Source organism: Melanotaenia boesemani, chromosome 7, assembly GCF_017639745.1.
Source record: "Melanotaenia boesemani isolate fMelBoe1 chromosome 7, fMelBoe1.pri, whole genome shotgun sequence".
NCBI lineage: Eukaryota > Metazoa > Chordata > Actinopteri > Atheriniformes > Melanotaeniidae > Melanotaenia > Melanotaenia boesemani.
Genome location: NC_055688.1, coordinates 35,552,122 through 35,577,208, shown reverse-complemented (window position 1 = coordinate 35,577,208; position 25,087 = coordinate 35,552,122). Strand labels below are relative to the sequence as shown.

The 25,087-nt window shown below is 39.3% G+C and overlaps 2 protein-coding genes across 9 annotated transcripts in view; both read left to right on the top strand.

Moving 5' to 3' along the window:
- Positions 1-7,368, top strand: part of il1rapl2 (interleukin 1 receptor accessory protein-like 2) — a 494,907-nt gene extending 487,539 nt beyond the window's left edge. For 2 of the 4 annotated variants that reach the window (XM_041990452.1, XM_041990450.1), the window contains exons 13-18: positions 491-636; positions 745-822; positions 925-1,041; positions 3,401-3,523; positions 4,831-5,070; positions 5,536-7,368. In XM_041990452.1, coding sequence (XP_041846386.1) covers positions 491-636; positions 745-822; positions 925-1,041; positions 3,401-3,523; positions 4,831-5,070; positions 5,536-5,634 — 803 coding nt within the window. In that variant the 3' untranslated portion in view covers positions 5,635-7,368. The other 2 variants (XM_041990449.1, XM_041990451.1) reach the window with 2 other exon arrangements.
- A 3,915-nt stretch (positions 7,369-11,283) lies between these two features.
- LOC121643657 (beta-1,3-galactosyltransferase 2-like) lies at positions 11,284-23,371 on the top strand. 5 transcript variants are annotated; one of them, XM_041991198.1, is made up of 4 exons: positions 11,284-11,409; positions 15,097-15,175; positions 18,981-19,226; positions 22,536-23,370. In XM_041991198.1, the coding sequence occupies exons 1-4, from the start codon at positions 11,390-11,392 to the stop codon at positions 23,151-23,153; spliced, it is 963 nt and encodes a 320-aa protein (XP_041847132.1). In that variant the 5' UTR covers positions 11,284-11,389; the 3' UTR covers positions 23,154-23,370. The 5 variants fall into 5 exon arrangements, with proteins under 5 accessions (XP_041847132.1, XP_041847130.1, XP_041847131.1 ...); XM_041991196.1 differs by having other exon boundaries at positions 15,013-15,175; XM_041991197.1 differs by lacking the exon at positions 11,284-11,409 and adding an exon at positions 11,422-14,784 and having other exon boundaries at positions 15,013-15,175.
- The last annotated feature ends 1,716 nt before the right edge of the window (positions 23,372-25,087 follow it).

The following is a 25,087-nucleotide window of genomic DNA, read 5'->3' as shown; positions in this document are numbered from 1 at the left end:
TTGTCTTGTCCAGCATCATGACAGCAGAAAGATGCTCTGGCTGCCTTGTTGTACTGAACAAATCTGTTTACCAGTGAGAGCTTAATGGAGGACAAAAGTCCCCTTGATTATTGTTCTTTCATATGAATATTGCGAAGTTGTATTTTAATGCTGAACCCAACAGGGAAACAACGAAAGGAGGAGTGTGAGGAGAAGAAATAGAAGATAGAGATACAAAATGCTGCTACACTTGTAGAGAAATTTAACAGCTTCTGTTAAAAAACAAAGCAAACAATCATCAGGAGCACCTATAAGAAAAACTGATTACCTTATTGCAAATGCAAATGTTCAGCAAGGTCTGAATTGTCTATGTTGTCCCCTAGTGGAAACTCCTGGTAAAATGCAGACTCTGGCACACTGTCAAGCACGTAAACAATAACACCCACAAAGGTGTTGCTTGGTTCACAATCTTACTGATTTTTGTTCTTCGTCCCGTTTCTGTCTCCATCAGCCTACATTGAGGACTTGGCTCGTAGCGTGGAGCAGAGCAGACGTTTGATCATTGTTTTGACTCCAGAATTTGTTGCCAAAAGAGGGTGGAGCATCTTCCAGATAGAGACACGCCTCCACTCCATGTTGGTTACAGGAGAGATCAAGGTAGGGATGATGAAATACTACTGAAGAAAGCTAGATGTTCTGCATCTTTTCTGGATTAGTAGCCCAAACATACAGCTGTTTTTACTGCCTTTGTTTCTGCATTTCCAGGTGATCATGATAGAGTGTGCCAACCTGAGGAATGTCATCAACTACCAGGAGGTGGAAGCACTTAAACATACCATCAAGGTATTTAGTAAATGTCTTCCATGAAAGAAAAGAAGGAAATCATTTGAATTGTGACTCCAGCAGTTTAAGACATTCTTCCTATTCTCTTCTCCTCTTGTTAAGGTTTTATCTATCATCAAGTGGAAGGGTCCTAAGAGCAATGAACTGTCCTCAAAGTTTTGGAAACAGGTGGTCTATGAGATGCCAGCTAAACGCAGAGAGACGCTGTCCAGACGGCAGGTAAACTATGAAAAACAAAGTATACTCTTTTAATTTTGGTTTTGCATATCAGGAAATTTTAAGGTTTTAAAATGAGGTACCACATGAACAACAGCAGAACATTTTACACCATTTCTTATTTTATTCAACGTAAACCAAGCAAAAATGTAACAGCAATGTGTAAGGAACTAAGGACAGCCCATGTTTCAGTAGCCTGTAGAACCACCGTTAGTCAGCCATGTCATTGCTTAGGAATTTATGTGCAGCTCTTATCAGATCCCATAATATTATTTCATTAGGGTGAGTTCTGGATTTTAACTGGACCATTGCAACACACCGATTCTTTTTGTTTTTAGTCATTCTTTTGTAGACCTGCTGTTGTGTTTGGGATCTGTAGCTGTTAGACAGATGGCCTCACATCTGACTCAAGATTACTTTGGTATCCAGAGGAGTTCATGGGCCACTCAGTGACTGCAAGGTGTCCAGGTCCAATGGCTGCAGATCAAGCCCTGATCATGATCCCTCCACCACCATGTTGATAGTGTTTGTGTTGATAGACTGTGTTTGGTTTTCTCCAAACGTGCTGTTGTCTGACCAGACATCTTTTCTTTGTCCTATCTGTACAAAGGACATTGGTCTTGATGTTTTGTTTTGTGTTCAGATGCAATTTTAGAAATCTGAACTGTGCTTCCATGTTGTTTTCAGACAGAATAAACTTCCAAACAAGTCATACTTGTTAAGTCTTTTCCTAATTCTAATGTCAACTTAAAAATGTAACATGCTAACTGAGGCCTGGAGAGTCTGAGATGTGGCTCTCTATGACCACTGGACTGGCCATGGGTTGAACTTGCAGGGACGTCCACTGCTGGGAAGACTGGCAGCTGTCTTCAGTGTTTTCCACTATAAATACATTTTCCCTGTAGAATGAAGGACTCCTGTTACATCCCCTCTAAGTCTGATGGGTTGCAACAGCTCCTGTAAGCTCATTGCTGATGTCTTTCCTCCTTGGCATTGTGCCAACACACACCTGAATGCTTCAGACCAGTAAACTGACTAAACTGCTTTTATGGAGGAGCTCACACTTATCATAATCATTAAATCAAATGCATCTGATCAGCAGCACTTGGCTGCAACTTATCCATTTAATTCTTATGGAAACAGTAAGGCTATGCTGTATTTGGTTTCTCACACAATGCTTTTGTATTTTGATTTAGTTTTTGTCTTACATATTTTATTTGTTGTTTAAAAGAGCTTGCACTTATCAAATGTTAAGACCTGTTGACAATCAAATCAAAAATACCCATTTAGATGGTGGTACTATACACAGAAGCAATCCCAGGAATCCATTTGTTTCAGTGAATTATTAGATAATTAGAGCTTTTAATATTTATTTTCAGGTATAAACAAACTATATGTTCTGAAATGTCCTGAAATGCTTCAGCGATCTTTTCTTCCCTGGAGTGCATACTTTTACCACAGACAGATGCCCTTTGAAATGTCTCCTAAATATACATAATGTATTAAAACTTGAGTAGCAGCAAACAAGTTGTGTACATGTTTATTATGTGTTGGCACCTTAGGTGGTGCATGCCCTGATTAGCAGAAAATATTCCCCTGCTGCTCGGCCCTGGAGAATAATCTTAAAGAAACAAGAACAGGATGCATCATACAGCTGGAATAGTGATGTCTTCCTTATCTCAGAACAGCTGAAGTTAAAGAATTTATCGAGTGCTCAGTCAGGTTATTAGAAACATTCACTCCTGTAGTTTTGGTTCATTAAGTTGTCCAAGGACAACCTTACAGTTGAACAATAAGCCTTGATGAAACCAGCACAGAAGGTTTTGTGAATTTAAGTGGGCAGAAACTGATCTCTGTTAGTCTGCACTTGTAAATCACGCAGAAAAGTTCAAGCAATGCATCAAAGCCAGAAACGAACCCTGAAAGGCTGTTAGGTGCGTTTTGACCCCTCAATACCACCACGTTCTGCAGAAAATATCATAAACTGTCAGACGTGTAACTCTGCCTTACCTGTGCTTGTTCAATTACAAAAATACAAGCTTAAAGACACCAAGTATGTACAAACAGCAAAGTGAAGTTAAGCTACAGCTCTGACTTTTCTCAACTCGGTCCTGCAGCATACCGGGCTTCCACAGTGTCATGCAGGGGGTGTCTACTGTTCCTGAGGATGGCCTGTATCTTGCTCCTGATGCACTTCTGGAGACAGAGTCTGCCTCCTTCCCATCACTGACACCCCTCTCTGGCCACCATGCAGTTCCCCCAGCACACAACAGCAAAATATTCAGCGCTGACAACTGACTGATAGAAGATCCTCATGATATAATGATATAAAATCCTCATACATGTGCTTCTCTGTTAACAGGTCATGGACTCCGGTGAACAGGGCCTCTTTGGTGACCTACAGACCACTGTCTCCACTATTGCTATGACGACCACCTCTGCATCACTAGCACCCCCCAATGAGAGTCGTCACGGACACCATCAGGTGAGTTTATGCAGGATCTTTTTTTCAGACTGATGTTATTATTCATCAGAGGCTGAAAACAGTGAGCTGAGAAAGTAAAGATGGGCCAGAAGTCGCCTGTAACAAGTTCTACTGACTTTAGGGGATAACAGGTTACATTCTGAACTGTTTTAGCTCTGATGCGAATGTCTATAAATGGCTCAAATCCGACTTTTTTTGCCCATATGTGACCTATGTCTGATTTTATGTTTTTGTGTGTGTGGTTTCATGCGTGGTTCTGTTTTTTTAACTTCTCCTGTCCAGCATGGTGGCGGCAGAATGATGGTCTGGATGTTGTGTTGTTGCCAAACAAATTTGCTTCACAACAAACATAAATTTTTTTGTCTTTGTTTTAATGAAAAAAAAGTACAAGTATGTTGCTAGCATGTCTGTCTAAATTGTAATTTACATGTAAATGAGTAAAATATATAAATACATAATATAAAAAGTGTAAATATGTAAAATACATACAAAAATATAAAAAGTAAAATAAATAAAAAAACAAATATAATTAAAAGTGTAAAATATTTAATAATATGAAGTTAATGAAATTTATAAAAAATAAAAAATTATATATTTTAATGTAAAATATTAATATTTTTAAATGGAAAAATATGTTGAACATATTTTTATACATTTTTATACACAAAATATGTAGAATTAAATACAATAACTGAGGTAAGATATTGTTGAAACTGCACTTGTTTTTCTCAAGAAATTCAGCTTGTTCATAAAGTTTTCTTGTTCTTTAAATGGGAACATCTTGATAGTGTACTTGTACTTTGGATTTTGTCAATTCTAAGTTAATATGCTGTTATTTTACTGTTCTGGACCAGTTATATGTGGCCCCGGAGTTTGACACCCCTGGTTTAAAACTTGAATTATTGCTTATTATAAAGTTTGAGGGCCTTGGAAATTGTGATATGTGGAGACGTTTTCCAGTCCAGGAAAACCACAGGGAGAGATGGGGATGTTGTACACACCTGGGTCTGTCTGTCATATTTTACTTGATTTTCTTTTAGTGGAATTCTTTTTTAAAAAATGGAGACTGTAAGTACATTATTTAATTCTGGGGGTTTAAACTTTCTAGATTTTATATTAGCGACATTCTATTTGTTATTTTCTCAGTTCAGGTCGGCACTGAAAAACAAGTGAAGCCTCATGAAGTTTTAATGCTTTACAGAGTTCTTTTTTTTATCTTACTTATTTTCACAGTTCATCCAGAAATTAAAAAAAATTGAAGAATCTCTCCATACTTTTTTTGTTTTGTTTTGTTTTTTCACCTACAGGTTGCCTTAGCAACAGAGATCCCTGACTACAACCAGATGACCTTGCCACTGGGAGGGGGTCACACTGCTACGGCAGCCCAAATGCGACACTTCTGCCGCAGCTATGAGTTCCAGCTCCCCCCACAGCCCTCCTCCATGTCGCCGCCCCTCCCACCTCCCTCCACGGTGCAGTTCTCCACCCTGGGCCCCGGGGGCCGCCATGTCTACTGCAACATCCCCATGACACTGCTGAATGGACAGGTGGGGAGACGGGACTCTGCAGCTTGTGATTGTCATCTTAGTTAGTCTCTTACATCCAACATCTGAACAGTGGATCCTTTTTCTGACATTTTCCATACTGATGTTTGTTTGCATGTGCTCCGAGTTTTTGAACCAAATAAAAATTAAAGCCCTCTTTTCTCCCCCAGGGGTTCAGAGCAGTTCATTGGGGAACAAGAGGTCTGTTCAGATAAACGAGAATATAGAGAGAAAATAGTATCTGCATATAATCCAGCCTGATATGTTTATTAATTCTAAGCGATTGGGAAATCATAGAGATATTGTTGTCATAAATAAGACCTGACACACACTGTAGGCATGCAGTAGTAATGTAAAAGTAGAATGAAGCCCTTGTTTTCTTTACTTCATTTCTAGCTGTAGATTAGTGCTAGCAGTTCCGGGTTGGGGGGATTACTGCTAATGCCTGTGTTGCTATGTGTTTCCCAGGTGCCTCAGAGCAGTACGCTTGGGAAGAAGCCAGACCTCCACCTGAACAGCACCTTTGTACCACTCACCAGCAGAGAACTAAGTTCTGACATCTGGTAGACGGACTGGTACTGGAATACAGACCAGTTACAGACAGCTTTGGGTGGAGTGCTTGTTCAACTGGTTTTCCTTGGGGGGCGTTTTTTGGACTTTGTACAGACTTCATGCTGGACTAGAGGACTGCAGGCGGACTGCTTTTGGGCAACCTCATGCCATGCTGTGAACAAATGACCCACTTCTGGAGTGGATGAGGCTTGGCTTGGGTCTTCTTGGATGTACTGACCCCAGACTTCATACAGACAATTTACTGACATTACACTCTGCTCTGGGTCCGGTTACTGACCCTTTGATCACATGCATTGTGGTCATACTGGTAGAAAAGTCCTGAAAAGGCCATGGTGAGTTTGAAAACAGATGCATGGATTGAAGAACTAGAGGAAGAATGACAAGGCGAAGGACAACCAAACAAAGACACACCAGGCCTCTTCTTGTTTGTCCAGCAAGCTGCAAAGTTGTACCACAGAGCAAAAAAAAATAAAAAGACCTCTTAATGTGCAGTTTGCTTTCACAACAGCTGTTACGGAAACCAGTAGATTATCTAGCTGATAGACGAAACTGAACATAATCTCAGTGCCAGTCAGTCTTCTACTTCTACTGGTAGATGAGTTCAAAGACCATCAGTCCACTGGTTGACAAGGTGGCAATGATTTCAGCACATCAGACCCCCATGAATTTACAGCTAGCTTACAGCTAGCTACAAGGTTTTGCTCTTAAAAGCTGATTTTTCAGCAAAATGAAGTAGAAAGTAAAACCAGAGAAGCAGAGTCAGCTGGAGACCAGTTAAATGTCCCAGCTGACTGGAAGGCTTCCTCGGCTGTAGGTTGAGACCGAGCTCATCCCCTCGTGCAAGTAGTCAACTTAAAGAAGCAAAACCGGCCAGCAGATCAACTTGTCCCACCAAGCTACAAGCCTAAAGGACTTGGTTTTTTTCTATGTGCATGACCACCCATTTAGATGGAAACTAAAACATAATCAAATGAACATAGATGAAAAGAGTAAATGACACAATCATTTGTCGCAGCCTCTTTTAACTTGGATCCTGATGAACATCTGTTTCTACATTTGTTTTCTGTCCGGTCATGATGTGATAATCAAAACTGGTAAAGGGAAAAATGGAGGCATCCCTCCAAAAACATCTTAATTATTTATTTTGCCATGTTTTATTTAAGACTTTTATCTGTTTAGAGAATCAGTGAGAGATTTTATCAGGCTTCGTTTTTACTGTCAGTTTGTTATAATAATCTCTGTACAGCTTTCATTACTTATGTATAAACCTAAACATGACGATTTCTGTTAACCCCCAAATTTAGTCTATGTGTTCCAGAGCTTATTCTGCTTTTGTTCTGTTCTTCTTTTCATGGATGGATGATGAAAGGATGGAAAACCCTGCTGACAGACTGACGTTTTGAACCTGATCACTACCAGTCAGCCAAAGGGAGGGCTGACATTCTTCTTTGTGAGCTTTAAAAGAAATAGATGACCATAATATTTAAGCAAAGTGGATAATGTTTTGAATTTACACAAAGGTACTGTCATTGTCTTATTAGAACCAATGAATTCTGGATTTTTGAGATTGTTTGAAACAATAATTAACCATATGAGTTGTTATATTCGATGGCAATATACAGTATAGTGTTTGTCTTTTCATTTCTGCTAAATTCTTTGACTATTCTTTGGATATATTGGTTGAAATAATTTAACTGAGAGCAAATAAAAGTGGCATTAGTTGTTTTATACATTTTGGATGTCTCTTGTTTGAAACCTCCCTCTTTCTCCTATTTCCCCCAAATGATTGAATCTTGAGTTTGTTGCTTAACCTAATTTCCTGCACCTGTCATCTTCTCTATCTTCTTCATACAGCCTGTTCCTCTCCACCGCTTCCTCTGCACCCACGGTCTCTTAGGTTGTCTAATAATTCTGCCGACCACATTGATGACACTAATCTGAAGCTTTTCTTTGGTTCACTAGAAACAGACTGAGGTTTTTAGTTCCTAAAAGCAGTTTCACACTTTGCTGGACTAATCTTAGTTACAAATGCTTGGTCACTGAGTCAGTGGGACAGCTGAAAGTCTCATAGAAAAGACTTACACAGAGATTGAACTGAGCAAAGACTAACAATTAAACCTATATTACGGTTCACTACAAAATCTAAATGACTAAACATGGAGAAATGATTCACCATTAGACTCTGTACAGTATGGATCCAAGACATTAATTAAAGTCCTTTATGATGTGCTGGGAATACTTTTAATGACATAATAGCATTTGAAGTAATCTGAATTTCTGTGTTAGTTAAAGTAAATGAAATTCTTTTTTTTTTTTTTTTTTTTAACCTGTCCTGCATCATGACAGCAGGATGATGGTCTGGCTGCTCTATTGTGCTGAATAAATTTACTCTGCCAAGAGGAGCCTTTTGGATTTGAGGCTCCCCTTAAATCCTAAATGTTATTCGTTGTTATTATTTTAAAATATGTACATGCATATACAAATACATCCACTTTACCAGTGTCCAAAACAGACACCCATACATGTACACGCATTTACAAGGTTCCCACCTCCTCTGTCCAATGCCCCCACACAGCCAATTCCCTCCCACATCCCCAACCTACCCCCTCCCTACCCAAACTCCCACCCATTTGGAAGACATAATGAGCCCCAGAGCACCTACTGGACACCAGGCCGTGCAGTGACCCATCCCCTCAGCGGCATGCCCAAACCAGCCCAAGCTGGACAAAACTCAATATTATGAGAATAAAGTCATAATTTTACCAGAATAGTCGTAATTTTATGAGGAAAAAGGTTGAAAAATTACAAGAAAAAAAACTGTAATTTTACACAAAAAAAAAGTCTTAATTTTTCAAGAAAAAAATTGTAATATAACAATAAAGTGGTAATTTTACATGAATAAGCCTTAATTTTTCAAGAATAAAGTTGTAATATTTTAACCACTTATTTTAGAAGAGGGATGTTGTTAAAATGAGGGCCGGCAAGCATTTTGTGATGTTGTACTTCTACATGGGTTTCAATAACTCATGGTACTGATCATCAGTATTAGCAGTTTCAAAAGAAGCTGCTAGAAAATTAATCTATTCTGCAGAAAGAAGTAGGCAGACTTGGAGGAAAATTGGAGGGGGAAATAGTTCGACTTTATTCTCGTACAATGACGACTTTTCTTTCAGATTATTACAATTTTTTTCTTATAAGATTATGACTTTATTCTTATAATGTTACGACTTTATATTTTTTTCTAAGTTACCCCTAATACTTGAATAATGTAAAAAAAAGAAGAAAGAAGTTGTTTCCAGGGGCGATGCTAGAGGGGGTGCCAAGGTGGCACTGGCCACCTCTGAAATCTAACTGATAACCCCAGTTACCTTCTCAGGTGACTGACAGGTCACTGGAGAAGGACAGAAATGTTTTTCCAGACCTTTAGAAATATTAACATTTAGCTGCATATCTCTAGAAATTGAAATGTGGAGACCATTTCTGATGAAGCTTCGGTGAACAGTAGATGGATCGATTGAGAGAACGGCTTAAGTATGCACTCATTGTTTGTGAAACGTGTTCATCTCCAAGTTTATTCTGCAGCTGCCTACTAGTACTAATTGCTGACCAGCAATACACAGGTAAATACACTGGAAATATTCTGTACACCATAATCTGTAGAAGTCCATCTCTGACCCAAATTAAACCATTTTTACCACCACATTGAAACTGAAACAAAATCTGGTTGTAGCACCAAATGTCAGAGCTTCTTTAAATTAAAAAAGGATAAACACCTCCTGCAACCACAAACCACTCATGCTCTTAAACAGATTTTGTGATAAGGAAGTGAGCCCCAACCAGGACCTTTAAAGATGCTCACCATGTTTGTGTGTGTGTTGGGTTTGATTGTTTTTATTATTATTATTATTCAAACTAACTGGAAGTAGCTTCAGTAAGTTTTACTGGAAATGTCGTGTCAGATACAGAACTATGTGTGTATCTGCATGTGTCAGAGTGGTCACAACTCAGTGCAGATGTTTTCATCCTTAATACCATTTAAACAATAACAAAGAGGAAAAACACATCAGATTTAAAATGGATTTTTTTTTATTTTTCAGTATCGGCTTGTTCTTTGTTTATGGGGGGTTTTTTGCATTTGTGTTTATGTCCATTCATGCATGCATCAAGTAACAGGGGGTGGCTATTCTCACCTTGTACACCTGACCATAGGTCCCATTGCCAACAACCAGTTCAAAGATCCCTGCTGGGTCCTAGAGGGACAGTAGCATGGAGAGGAAATGAAAAGGACGAGCACAGCTGAGCAAACAGATGAATTTACTGGTGCAGAGAAGGAAATGCTACGTTTCAACAAAGTCACAATACAACAAGTTGACGCCAAGCAAAACTCTGACTAACAGCTTTGACCAAGGAAATGAGAGCGCAGCTGAGGATGTGAACGTCAGCAACAAGGAACAGAAATATGGCTTTAATTAACTTTATTGTGTTTTACTTTCAGTCTTCATAGCCTGTACTTACTTTGCTTCCTCTTCATGCTCCTATGAATCCTATGAATCATATGAGTGGCTTCATGTAAAAATAAAATTCCTCTGAAAAAAAAGCGATGAAGCAGCTTATGACTGAACTAAAACATTCAAAATCTGGAAAATTTTTCTAATAACCAGTTTAAAAGATTACAAGAAAATTTTGCAACTTGAACTCTAAATAAATGGTGAGGCTGAAGACTTTTTCCACAGAATTGCTGAGGTTAGAAAAAAAAGTATAAAACAACATCCTGTTTGCGAACCACAGAAGCAGAAGCTCTCAGCTAAACAGTTAAAACTGCCCAAATGCATGCAAGTGTTTCTACTTTCATACAGATGTGTGGGTCACGTATAAACCAGAAAAAAGTTTTTTGTTTTAAAAAAAACACTTTTTTGTGTTGTTATGATGCTAAACTTTCTATATGTGTGTGTTCTTTTAGATTTTGTGTTAAATGTGCTGCATGAGTGCCTTAAATTGTCATATGGTATGACGTAAAAGCTATTTTATATAAAGTAAAAAAGGGGTACTTTTTTTTCTTACTTCATCAAACACTTTAATCATGACTTCTTTGATATTTAACATTTCAAAAATTTGGTATATCTTGGTTTATTTTTCCAAATCATGCAAAGGCAGACATCACTGCTCAATCTTTCAAAATATTTTAGATTCATTCTCTTAAATCTTGTAACAACTGTAAGAAATAGCTTTCCTTGCGCTCTAATGATATTTTTATGAATAACCACTAACATAGCTCTTTTTTCATTGAGAATGTCACACCACACCACATGATAAACTGGCCCACACCCCAACATGTCAAAGCAAAAAGTGTTTTATAACACGCAAACAAAACAACTGCCAAAAAGTAAACTACAGCTTTTTGATTTTTAATTTAAAGAAAATAAGCTGCAGTACATGGACAGCGTGTGTAGACAGAAAATACTGAGCCATGCTAACTTGTTCTGTTAAAGGCTGTAATAGACTGAAGCATATGTGATCCCTATCCACTCTTCATTATTTAATTTTATCACCACTTCCCATTTGATGCTTTTCTCCAGAGCAGACTCTGTTTATGTCTGGCTTCCTCAAAAGGAAGCCTGTGTGTTTTTGCACACCCCACCCTAAACCACGTTAACTGAAGGAGGTTTAGACAAGACGCAGCGAGACATCCTTACTTCCTGACTCATTGTCATTGCAGACAGGTTGCTTTAAATTTGCCTTCATTTTAACAATGTTGGAGACCTCCAAATGGTAAGCATAGACTTTCCTTTAAAAACACAGTAAGGTTGAAGCTCTGAGTGGTTTTTAAACGTGGCAGCTCTCATGACAGATCTAATCTAGAGAGGTTACAGTAGACAGAGTGCTTCATAATGCAGCCAACATGTTTGATCAGGTTTTAGGACAGATTTTCTCCACTCATTAGTGTACATACATTTGAGATGAAGATTTTTCAGACGTCACTACAAAAACATCAATATAACAAAGTCTTAGTCTTATATGCAGCCAAAAAGTCTTTTTAACTTGATATGAGAGAGATGTACAAGACGAGAGCAGAATGTGAGATTATTAATCATGTTATAAGAGTATGTCTTTAATTTCTTAAAATTGCTTATTTCATAAGCATATCTAGTTAAATAATTTCCCTGAGACTCTGTTTGAGATCATATTTATCTTTTACACCCAAATTTATCTGTAAAAACTTGTTTCAAGATGTCCCACTGCAGAAATGAGCTACCTTAATGAGGAAAAAAGCATTTGGTAGGATTTCATGAAAAAAGAGAAAATGTTTTCACTTTAGAGAAGTGAGAAAAATCTTAAAATAAAGCTTTCATTCTAGGCCCTTTATTACCTAAAAATGACCTCAAAACTAACCTGTTCATGCTTCGTTTTAGTGTTTCTTTCTCACTTTGAGAGAAAAGATCATAAAACAAGAGCAACTGAACAAGAAAACAAGAAATGGTGGCGAGGCGGTGCACATCTATGGTAGAGCAGGTTCTCCAGTGAGCAGGAGGTTGGTGGTTCAACTCCACCTCATTGTGGTCATTCTGGTCTTAACATTAAAAGTACTTATTTCATATGAATGTTTGGTGGTGATCTAAGAAGATGTTTGTTTCGTTTTTATTTAATCATTTAAAATGGGACAATGCATATTAACTTACAGCAGCTTCGCCATGTAACTGTGCCAGATTTACCTCTTCAGGCTGACTTTCATCTGTAGTCACACGGCAGGTCAGTGTAAGAAACGTGATAAAATACTTAAACACACACACATTCTTCAATTAAATCGTCTGTTTTAAGATCTTTTCTCTCAAAGTAAGAAACACTGAAAAGACGCATTGACAAGCAAATGTTGAGGGTTTTTTTCTCTTAATAAAGGACTCGAAATGAGTGTTTCAAAGCTCGTTTTAAGGTGTGTCTCTATATTTTTTTTAATTTCAGGAAATCGTACCATGTGTAATTATTTCACTCGATTGGAGTCAGAATCTTCTCATTTCAAATGTATTTTTACTCATATTGCAGTAAAACCTTTATTTTCTTTTAAACTTGTTTTCATCTGGCTACATGTGCGGTTTGTGTTAAATGAACTGCGTATCTCTACCTTGGTACAGCTCTTTGAATATCACCGCATGCATCTGTCAAACCTGCTCGTATGGGATGATAGGAGTGCCACAAAAAAGAATAAGTCTGAAAAAGAATAAACAAAAAAATAAAACAAATTAAAATATTTTATATGGTTTCATTTATTTATTTTGATATAATTTCATTTTTTAATTTTTATTATTTTTTTTCCTATTCTTTGCATTCTTTTCCTTATATTTTTTCTTATTTTTTTTTCTATTTATTTCGGCTCACAGCACCACCAGCAGGACACAGAGCCTGGGCAGCTAGGGGCTGTAAATGAGCAAGTAGAACATTAATACAACTTTCACAGCTGTGTAATCTCACTACATAAAGGTAATTAGGTTTTGGTCAGGGAATATTTATTTTACTGCAGCCTAAATAAAAGGCTGCACAGATCAGACCAGAATGACTTTCATAACTGCACACAATCATCAGCGAGCAACGTTACGCTAACCAGAAGTGCAACAGAGCGCCGTCTTACAGCATTCAGACCAAAGTCTTAAACAGAAATACACAGAAAAAAGAATAAGGATATATATAATTAAAAGAATAGGGAAAAATAATGTAATCAAAATAAAAGAATAAAATTATGTGAAAATAAATTTAAAAAAATTATATTTTATTTCTTTCATGTATTTGTCTAAATATTTCCTCATTTATTTCCTTCATCTTCTGCAGATTTAATATTTTTTGTGGCACTTCCATCATTCCACATGCTCAAACTTTAATTACTTCCACGGATACAACATCAAATATCCATAAATCTGCAGTCTTTTCTTATATTTTAACTTGTATTTTGGTGCTTAAAGCTCTATATTTTTCTAACAGAAAGTGACAACCATGAGTTCAACGTTCGATGCAAACAAATTATTTTGCTTCTGTGTTTAAGCAGAAATCCCTGTTAACTACACGTTTCTAATGTTAGTTTTCACCTGACCTAAAACTGTCTGTTATAATGAATGTAGAACAAGCAGGTGCACCTAAGACAGTTGGTTCATTCTTCTTGTTTCATTCTTAGAACCTTGAACTTTACAATCAGTGTCAACATTTAATTTAAAACTGAGTAGAGACCTCTGTTAGTTTCTCAATCTAAAGCAACTCTACAGTTAGTCCATCTGTCACTCTTCCGTATCTGTACAGTCATTAGAAACCAAACAGACAGGAAAAAGAGTGCATGCGCCTCAGCACTGAAATATTACATCAAGTGGAAACAGAGAAAGAAGTTAAACATATTTTCAGAGTTGTGCAGTAGCTGAACAAGCTTAATGTGCATGACAAGGATTAGCATTAAAACACTAAAAGAGTGATGTTTAGGCATCTACCTCGTCTTCATAGAAAGTACTAAGTGTGATGTAGAGTAACTATTAGTCTGCAAGTAGCTCAAGTTCAAGTATCCTGCAGGAAGTAGCATCAGAAGATGCTCCACTGTGGTCATAAAGGGATGGACATGGTCAGCAACAATACTCAGGTAGGCTGTGCTGGTTAAACCAGACCACGTTGGTACTAAGGGGCCCAAAGTGGACCAAGAAACAATTTATTTACATAAGTGTAAAGAACTGTGCATTAGTTGCTGGCGTTGTATGATACAAGTACCAAGAGAACCAGCGAGAGACTCAACAATGACTCTTGAGATGTGTGAAAGAGCACCAGGCTGCTCAAATCCAGTCGGGGTTTTTAGACAAACAGAACATCGAATAAAACAAACAGAGTCCTCCAAGAGTCCAGGCAGAGAGGAAAATAATTTCATTAAAAATTTAAGGACATCAGAGCAGGTCCAGGTGGGTCAGATGAACAATCAGGTAGCCACGCCCATGTGAAGGCAGGAGCAGGAAGAAAAAACCCACTGATCCACAGATTCTGAAGCTCAGTTTGAACTTCAGCAAGTCGTCTTCACCATGTCTACATGTGCTGGTTTGCTGCCATGTGATTGGTTGATTAGATGTTTGTGTTAACAAGCAGTTGAACAGGTGGAGTTGATGAAGAGGCTGGTGAGTGTATATATCGGTAAGTCAAAAAAAACAGTAATATTTTCTTAAGAAATGCATGTTGACGTATGACACTTCTCACATCAATGAGTTAACGTGCACTTTTCTCTCCACATTTTCTAGTGCTTGCAGTAAAAGAATGCAGAGCCTAATGGACACCTAACACGGGCAACGCAGCACAGAAGAAATGGATGCAGCTGATGTGCCAATTAAAAGCACTAAAGATGCTTACCCTTTCTCTCTGCAGTGAAAAGACTCGATGTTCGAAGGCTTTACGCTGCTTATTTTTCTCCATGCTGCTCCTTGTGATTGGAACTTTGATTTTCTACAGTTCGCTGCCATCCTGGCTGTCACACTGGGCGTCATTTCCATGGCTCAACCAATTTTACTACACTTCTCCACAAAAAAGTGTGAGTATTTTTACAGGTTTCCATCATCTCAAAAAGCTGCAGCTAATCTGTATGACCCGAACTGGATCTGAGATCCTGATGAGTCACTAAAAACACATTACTGCTGACGTCATGATCAGAATTTCATGATTTCCAGTTGTGTCAACATAATCATTTTATTTAAGAAATAGTTTATAGGAATACATTATAATGTATATTTGTGAGACAGGACTTGAAGTGAAAGGAGATATAATTGGTAAACAAATCGCTTTAGCTCATTATTTCATTAGGAGTCTTCATAAGAGTGAGAGATGCCACTAATCTCACAACTAAACAATTTTAGTTGTGAACTTAATTTTTTTTATTTTGTTGGTTTAATTACAAAACTATGATCAAACAAACAGGCCTGTCTTTGTTCAGGGAATACTGTTCCTGAAAGGAAGAATTACACACAGATTCCTTGTAATTGTGACAATTATTAATCAACCCTTAAAACTCTGCCAGATCTCTGGTGCCCCGGGTGCTCTTGCTTTTATTAACAGTGTCTCAGGAAGGGTAGTGTGTAACTCTGTGGGATAAATTGTGATGGATACTGACCATTGAGGTCAATTCAATCCGATCTTACAAGAACCACAATCCAGCAGGTTTTCCATGTATCCCTGCTCCAACACGCTTGAATCAAATTAATTAGTCATTGAGCAGAACTTGATAGGTTATTAGATCCATTCATTTATTTCAGCCATACACGCAGGAATACCCGGAATAAAGGTGCATCAACATTATCACATAGAGGGACAGTCTGCTATGATAGCAATGTTATGCAGGACAATACATGCACATTTTATGTTACATGCTCCCGGTGGTTCCACTCACAAGTAGATTAGAATAGAATAGAATGCCTTTATTGTCATTATACAGAGTACAATGAGATTTACATTCACACTGATGGCAGAAGGTGCCATGCAAGGCGCTAACCACGACCCACCAGGAGCAATTTTTGGAGTTTGGTGTCTTGCTCAGGGACACCTCATGAGCTCGACAGGCCGAGGATCGAACAGGCAACCCTCAGGCTACAAGACGACCACTCTGCCCACTGAGCCACTCTGCCCCCCTGCATGCAAACCGTCTTTTCTACCTGTTGTTCTTCACATGACCGGCAGCACATATTGATTTACAATAACCCTGAAAAATGGGATTGTGGACCAGGGTGATCCAATCCTATTTTGCTTTGAACAACCAGGATAAAAGTAAGCTGGATTAGATGATACACCGTCGCAAAAATGGGATTCCCAAATCTGGATAGCTTTTATCCAGAATAAATTTTTTAATCAACCGGCCCAAAAAGATCACTATCACTACTATGTTACTAAGAGACCTCTATTTAGACCTGGACATGATGATGAAGCCACTTCCTGTCAGACTTTCCACCAATCAGAGAGCTTAGATTGACGGTATCGTCCAATCAGGAGCAGCCAAAGATCAACCAGTGAGCAGAAAGTTCTATGTGTGTGTGAAAAGAAGAAAAATAAAGCTCCTCTATGGCTGGAATAAAGCCAAGAAGACGTTTCTGATGCACGGTGGCGCCACAAAGCAGCTGAGCTGGAGTTGGTTTAGTGAGGATAGCAGGTAAATAGTAGCAGGAATAACTGGAAATGAGGAAAAAGTGGAAACATGGAAATAGTTTCTGTTGTGTGTTTGTTTCAATAACAATATTTTTTCTCCTGAAAGCCAGGACTTGAGAGAACGATGAGATGAGAAAAGGCTTGGTCTGTGTGTTATTTCTACAAAGTTCTGTTAGTGATAAATTCTGCTTTCTTCTTCTGGTCGACCTTTATGCTGCTATATCTATTCATACATTCATTTTACATCATTTTAGCCTCATAATTGGACAACTGAGGCTGTCCTGAAAAATATGTCTGCATGCTGACTGGGATTAAAAGCTTCAACTTCTAAATGTAGTTTTACATTTAGAAAATAGTCAAACAGACTTATCATTTAGGTGCAACGCCTCATTTTCAGCCTCACTTCCATTCATCTCATGAAAACAAGCTTTTTTTTTGATAACCAGTTAGAACAGCAGTTTATCTCAAAACAGTTTAACATAACGTATAATATTGTATTAGCTGAAGTACATCTGTAGCTTCAGTGTTGGTGTCAGCTTGGTAGAGATGGTTTGATTCTCATATAAATGCTGAATTTTCCTTCGTCCTCCTGAATTTCTGGCACCAGTTTTCCTTTACTCCATATGTGTTCTAACAAGCTCGAGATTTAGGAAAGGCAATTGGTCATGTGACTATTTTCACTGTCCCCAGTGGGAGCAAGGTCTTAGCGTAGTGGTAGGGTGACTTGACGTTGGTAATTCTGCGCTTACTGTGTTGTTGAATACAGCAGAAGTAGCAGACTTTGCAGAAGAGAGGGTCATATCAGTGTAGATTGGGTCACTCCAGCCCTTTAAACAAGCTGCTCATGGCTGAATAATGAGTAGTTACTGTCTGCTTGTGATATTTTGAGCAACGTGTCAGATATTAAACACCAGAGGTCAGTTTGTCAGCTGTTGCAGTAAAATGCAGAATATAGCTAATTTAACTTTTGGCTTAAGGATTGAGCCAGCAAGCCTTAAGCATATGTGTGGACAGGACTCCAGATAAACTTTTCCTAACAGCCAATCAGAGTTTCCAATAGAAATTTTGTTTGGGGAAACTAATCCAGATTCAGTGCAACTCAATGCATTTATTAATTGCTTCTAAGTTTATTCTGAACAACGTTGCCTCAGAGTTTTCTTTTCTTATATCTGCAGGATGCACCAGCTTTGCTGCAGAGCGTTGCTGGTTTGCTAGAGTGTGCAGTGCAAGTGGCAACCTCCACCTGTAAAATGTGAAGCCTGTGCAGAAGTGAAAAAAAAATTGCAGTTCCTCCCTCATCCACTAGGGGCTGGCTCCAAAACCCCATAGACTCCCATGTTAAAATGGCCAACTTCACAGCAGAAATAAACATGTTTAAAGCCTGGTACAAAAAAACATTATAGGATTAATAGGTCAAGTTTACCTTCATGACAACTGGGAGGGGGGGGTGAAATTTTTTTTTTTTCTAACTCATCCGTTTGGATGTTATGTAATCTTTAAATTCGGCATAATTAAGGGCTTGTCCTTTTGATTGACAGGTATCCAATATCCGCCAGAAAGAAGGGAGTGCAGCATAACCACAGTTTTTAGACAGCTAACGGCGCGCCTTAGCTTTAGCCCGCCTACCTCAGTTAGCTTTTAGCTACAGGCAGCTCGGCGTTTGATGGTTGTCATCATCCACCCCCACCTTCACAGTCTCCCTCTCAGCTCCACCTCTTTGCCCATTTTTTTGGATTTTCCAGGACTAACGACAAGCGTGATGCTACCAAGATGGTGACAGTGGGAATGCCCAACGAGCTTCACTTTTGCTCTTTAGAAACCTACGGGTGACATCATGGAGGCGCCGTCCATCTTAGTCTATGGTGTAGCGCTGGGGAAATGTAGGCAAGACCTCACATAATCTAAACGAGTTCATGTTCAACGTCTTTATTTGCAAATACGTCTCGTTCAGTTCAACGTTCACAGAAAAATGAACATGTTTGACCAACGCGTTCTTTTTAACTCATTCGTGTACAACACTGGTTCTGTGTCTACCTAAAGTAAATATCTGTATTTTCCAAGTTGATTGTTTTTACTACAGCAAAAAAAAGCCATATTTACTGAGTTATAGTATAAATACTTTCAGGAAAAAGCAATTTTGTATTAATGAGGGAAAAAAAACACTGTGCAACAATAAAACTCCTCCAACCGTTCTGTGCTTTCAGATTTCAGAATATTTCGTGGAATACCCGCATGAATACCGTTTTATACTGGATGAACCAAACAGATGCCGCAAGGAAAGCCCATTCTTGGTTCTTGTAATTCCCGTCCCACCACAAGACAGAAGGACCCGTGACATAATTCGCAAGACATGGGGGAATCAAACCACCGTCCTGGGTCATGTGGTCAGCCACTTCTTCCTGCTGGGACTGTCCAGAATAGGCAAAGGGACAGGACACCCCGAGGAAAAGGTGAGGCTCTTACTTCTATCTGTATGGCTTTCCAGATGTGAAAGAGAAACAAATTTCCAACATTTTGACCACAAATTCTGCTTATAGAGTGAAATCTGGGCTTCGTGGCAGGATGAAGAAACGTTCAGCAGAATCCCAGTTTAACCTGTAGGCTCATTCATCCATGTTAGCTTTGTCCTAAATACAAGGGAGTTTTAAGGAAAACTCAAAGATGTCTTTGTTCTTCTTAATATTATAAAAGTCCTATTCTTGTAGGCCTCCATTGTTAATGTAGCAACATGGCTGGTGGTAGTGAAGTAAAATGTCTGAACGACTCTCCTCTGCGTTTGGACATTCACACTTTGAAAGTGGTGAAGAAAACGGAGGCCCTTTTTTGAAATGTGCAACAAAATTTGCATATCAGACTTCCTCTCCATCTCTCACACTCACACACTCACACATAGCAGTGGTGTAAATTCTAATTTCCTAATTTCTTATTTTTTGCATGTTTGTCACACCTAACTAGTGCACCCAAACATGTTGTGTGTTTTTTCAGCTGTAAACAACAAAAATTACTTAATTGTGATGAAAACATCTATACTGTTAAACTTTGTATTTTTTTAAATTATGGATGGATGGATGGATAAAAAATGGAATTTTGTGGGTAAAACCAGGTTTAGTTTTTTTTTTTTTTTGTGATGTAGAGCCGTATTTGGTGATTCTCATATAAGAAATTTTTAAAAACCTCACAGCCCCTCCCTTCAGGTCCTCAGATCCTCACCTTGCAGGCATAGAAAACCATGGGGGGGCTGCCCACTGGTCTCTTGGGGCCTTGGGCCCTTCGCTTCGGCCGCCCTGGATGGCCGGTGCCTGGCGGAGTTGGCGGCTGCCGATCTTCGCCCACCGTTCCCTGTGCCCCATGACCGTGGGGGGCCCTAGCTGGGGCTCTTCTCTGCCATCCTCTGGGTGGGTCCAGGGTCATCTTTGGGATGGGGTGGCTTAGGTTAGTGCTCCGGATTGCCGCTGAGGACCCGGGTCTCTGGTCTGCCCTAATCTGCCTCTAGCCTCTGTGGAGGCATTTGCACGATCTCACCCATCCCTCCTCATCGCTGATCAGTCCTTATTATTCATCCTCTGCATGCTGACACAGGCACTGAGTTGTCCAGTGGGTTTATATACTAAGAGATCATTTTGTTTTCTGTTTTTTTTTTCTGTGAGTGTGTATCTGGTACTTCGGTTGTTGTTGTGATATGTTTGTGATATGTTTTTTGATTTAGTTATTATTTAGAACTCTTGATTACTGTCAGCTCTGTTTTGTTTTTTGCAGGTTTTTTGTGAAAACTTAAGGAAATTCTCTGTTTCTGTACAAGTGCAGCAGTTTGTCTGGTGATGGTTTGAACTGAAGGGTCGTTGCCTTTTATCTGTTGTATCTTTGTCTCATTGTCTCCTCTTTCTTCTTTCTGCTTTCCTTTTTTGCTTCTTTTTGCTGTCTTCCTCCTATTTCTGTCCCCTCCGGTCTGGTCCAGCAAGATTACATAGATAATTCAAAGTAAATAACAGTAAGTAAATAAATAAATGAATCAGCTTAAGTGGAGCCTTATACCCATAAACCTCCCCTTGGCAAAGCAAATTTGTTTGGCACAACACAGCAACCAGACCATCATTCGGCTTGCTAAGATGCTGGACAGGACAGGTTTAAACAAAACAAAACAAAACAACATGCCCACCATCGCTTATGAAGGGATGTGAACTTATCTGGTGTAGATTTGCTAGTTTCAGACTTCTATTCTTTCACAGAGTTTCTGATTAAATATTCCTGCACTGGGACAGATTTGTGCTTTTGGAGGGGTGTAAAAGTAACACCGAGCTCATCTGGCGACAGACAGCAGATCAAATCGTAGCAGCAGCAACTTGCAGCCAGTGTTGCCAACTTGGCAACGTTGTTGCTATCTTTAATGAGTTTTCAGACCCCTCTAACTTCATTTTTTTTCAAATAAGCTACTAGTGACAAAATCTTGCGAGTTTTTCTGGTATTACTTGAGACTTTCAGAGACTAACGTGAATGAACGTAGTTTACTCTTTCCAGTTAGGAGTGGGTATTGCGCAGGCCCCTCCCCCGTCCAGAGGCACTAAGAAGATGGCTTGGTCTTCACGCCGCAGCAGCAGCTACCATCTGCATTCAGAGCCGGACATGTTCACCTCTGTTTCGAGTCTCCACAGCTTTCCAGAGCTGCTGGAGCTGCTGACAGGCAGATACACTTCAGGACCTCCTGGTTCATGTGTAGCTGAGGAGATTCAGGAGGGGAAACGTCTTCCACCTCAAAGACGCTCTGTGGCGTAGCTGCTTTGTGAATCTTGCTTTCCATCTTGCCAGTGAGCTGAGCAGCTGTCTGTCAATCATTTCTGCATGTGTGTCCAGACCCGCCCACTCTCCGGCCCCGATCACCCCACACCTCCCACCCCGACCCTGCAGTTTCAGGCAGTTTTGGGAAGCGGGGGGGCGGGTTGCATTTGTGGATGTGATGTGTGTGAATAAGAGAATGATCAGGTGTCTGTTAGGCTGGGCAGATCGATCCTAATATTGATAGTATTGATACCAAGGCTAGTATCAGTATCGTTGGGTACCACCGTGATGAGGTCGGTATTTTCCCTGCAGAGGGCTTTGGGTGCACAAAGCCAAAGAATGTGAATGAGAGCCAGCCAATAGAAGGTTTTGCTTTTGTTCATCAAATTTGCACTATTGATTTTATTTTTCTCAAACATTTTGTGATAAAAAGATAAAAAGGAATAACATTTTGTTACAGTCTTGATGTTTTGTATTAAGCTAAAATTTAAGTTTCTCAGTTCTGCCATTTGGTTTAAATTGAAAATGTTTTATCTGACAAATCTTTACTGCGTTTGATTATGATTACCATCATGATCAAGAATTAAAGGCAAAATCATTAAATGAATGTGAAATTTCAAGCAAGCATTGGCAATACTTGCCTTGAATTTACTTTATATCCGATCCATGCTAAATTTTGCCGTATTGCCCGGGCACAGTGTGTGTTTTAATCAGAAATTTTTATTAAAGCACTTTGCACTGATTTTGAATGAAAAGTGCTTTATAAATAAACTATATTGGCCCTGTGTTTACTTGGTACTGGATCAGTACCAATTCTGGAAGTATTGCTCATCACTAACTGAAGACTTGTGGAAATCCAATGAGACCCAAGTGTACAAGGGATTTAGCCATGTGCACTACAACACGTGTGTAAGGCAGTTGTTGTCTTGTTTTAGCACAGCATTAACTTCTGCTCTGAATTCAGTCTTTTCTCTTGCTTTCTGCAGGTGTTAAACGAAAGCCAGCAACACCACGACATTCTCCAGAGTGACTTTCTGGACAGCTACAAAAACCTCACCATTAAAACAATGGTTATGTTTCAGTGGCTCAGTTCTCGCTGCCCCAAGGCCTCCTACGCCATGAAGGTTGACTCGGACATGTTCCTTAACGTACACAAACTCGTTGGCATGCTTTTGAAAGCCCCCCAACGTCTCTACATGACAGGCATGGTGGCAAGAAATGCTCTTGTAATTCGGGACAGTAACTCAAAGTGGTTTCTGCCTGTTTCTGCCTTCCCAGAGTCGGTTTACCCACCTTACTCCCTGGGATTAGGCTACGTGTTTTCACTGGATTTAACCAAGAAGATACTGGAGGCATCCTCACAAGTTAAAGCTGTTTATATCGAGGATGTATACGTGGGACTGTGCATGAGACATTTGGGATTCACACTGACAGATCCTCCTGATGGTGGTTTATTTATGACTACCGTCCCTTTTCTAAAAGGTAACTGCTACTGGACTTCTGTCATTACAACAATTCTGCCAAACTCTGATGAGCTTTTGGATGTGTGGAGGACATATAAGGCCGAAGCCCAGAGTAGCTGCTGTAAACCTGCCTGTGCCTGAAAAACACTGTCGCTGTTAAACCCTGCAGAGCCTTTTAGACAGACAACTGCCTTAAATGTTATCTATTTAGTATGTCATTGACTTTTGATGCTGGAACTTAGCTTGTGAGTTTTGTGAATTTTGTGTCTGAACAGAAATGTGTTTCATACTTGTTGGCAAAGTTTTCACAAATTTCAAATGTTTACTTGGTTTTCTGCCACTTAAATAATATTTAAGTTCTCTCTTGCTTCATTTCTTGTTTGAATCCATCAGCCTTCAGTTACACACATGTGGACTGACTTTATGTCTACACAAATCACATTCATAACTGAGCAGAAAAACATTGCATGGTTGCGTTACATTTCATAACAGACTGAGAAAAAGTTTACAATATAGATCTGGGTTAAGCTTTCCTTTCCTTTCCCTATAGCCAGACAGAAATGGGTCAGGTCAGGAAGTCTAAAGGCTGAACACCAACTAAAATGTCCCTTGAACCTTTATAGAACATGCAAAATGTAGGTTGATCTGCTCTCCACCCTCCCAGTAGCCAGTCCACCTAAGATAATGAAAAAAGTAGAGGAGAGAAAGAAGGAGTGACATGCACGGAGAATTTCTGAATCATCTCGCCCTGTTGATCTTTTTTAAAGAGAGAAGTAGAACAGCTTGAACTTTTAAAAGAAGAATCTAAACATAAGTTTATCTACAGAGTAAGACTGCTGGAACTTTAAAAGAAAAACTTAAAAAGACGTTTATCCATCAAATAGATGAGCATTTCCATTCTAGCTTGGTGTCTCCCACCGACTGCAGGAGCTGCTGCTGACAGCGGTCCTGGAGAAACTGTTTGCACCGAAGGCATCCATCAGATGCACATAGATGTGATGTCATCACCTTATACTAAACTTGCTATATCTTCAAAACCAAAGCAGCACAAACAACTTTTTTCGATCCATTTTCACTGAGTGTTGCGTGGGGTGCCAGCTTCATGCAGTTGCCTATCTGTTTTTGGTTGTGGGCTGATAGCCTGATACTTTTGGGTCGAAATGTGTTACAGGCAGCTTCTGTGTAGGTGTTTATGAACAATAAACACTTATTAAGATGACAGGCAGATATATATTACACTGTCACCAGGAGACTGAGGCTCCATACCGGCTCTTGGCAAATGCATTGAGGAGATTAATGACTGAATGAGAACAAAAACAAAACTGAGGTGATTGGCTTTGGAGCCAAAGGGAATCAATTAAAGGTCCCCACAGCGCTTCAGTCTATACATCTAAAAAACACCAACCAGGCCAGAAATCTGGGTGTAGTGATGGATTCGGGCCTAAACTTTGAAAAACACATTAAGGGTTTCACAAACTCCACCTACTATCACCTTAAAGGCTGGGACACAAATAAGGATGTTCAAAATCTGAACAGATTTCCACACACACGTGAAGATTTGTGGTCATAAATATTGAACATGTTACTTTTGATTTAATACTTCCACGACCCGTTTTAGAGCTGATTGTCGGGACAAATTTGTTCATAACACACCTCAGACCACAGGATAATTTTATAAGAAAATCTTAACTTAAGATAATCGGGCATTTGCTGTCCTTGGTCAGGAAGGGGCAAAATCGGGACAAAAACAGCCTGATAATTTTTATGTGTGCTCAGCTTAAGAACATATCAAGTATAAAAGGTGTGATGTCTCAGCAGGACCTGAAAAACTAGTCCAGCTTCCATCTTTAGTCGGCTTGATTATTGTAACAGAGTTTTTACAGGTTCTACCTAAAACATCAGTCAGACACCTGCAGCTGATCCAGAACTCTGCTGCTCCAGTCCTCACTAAGACCAAGAAAGTGGACCACATCAGTCCAGCTCTGAGGTCTTTACACTGGCTGCCTGTTCGTCAGAGGATAGACTTTAAAGTTCTGCTGCTGGTCTATAAAGATCTGAATGGTTTAGGACCAAAG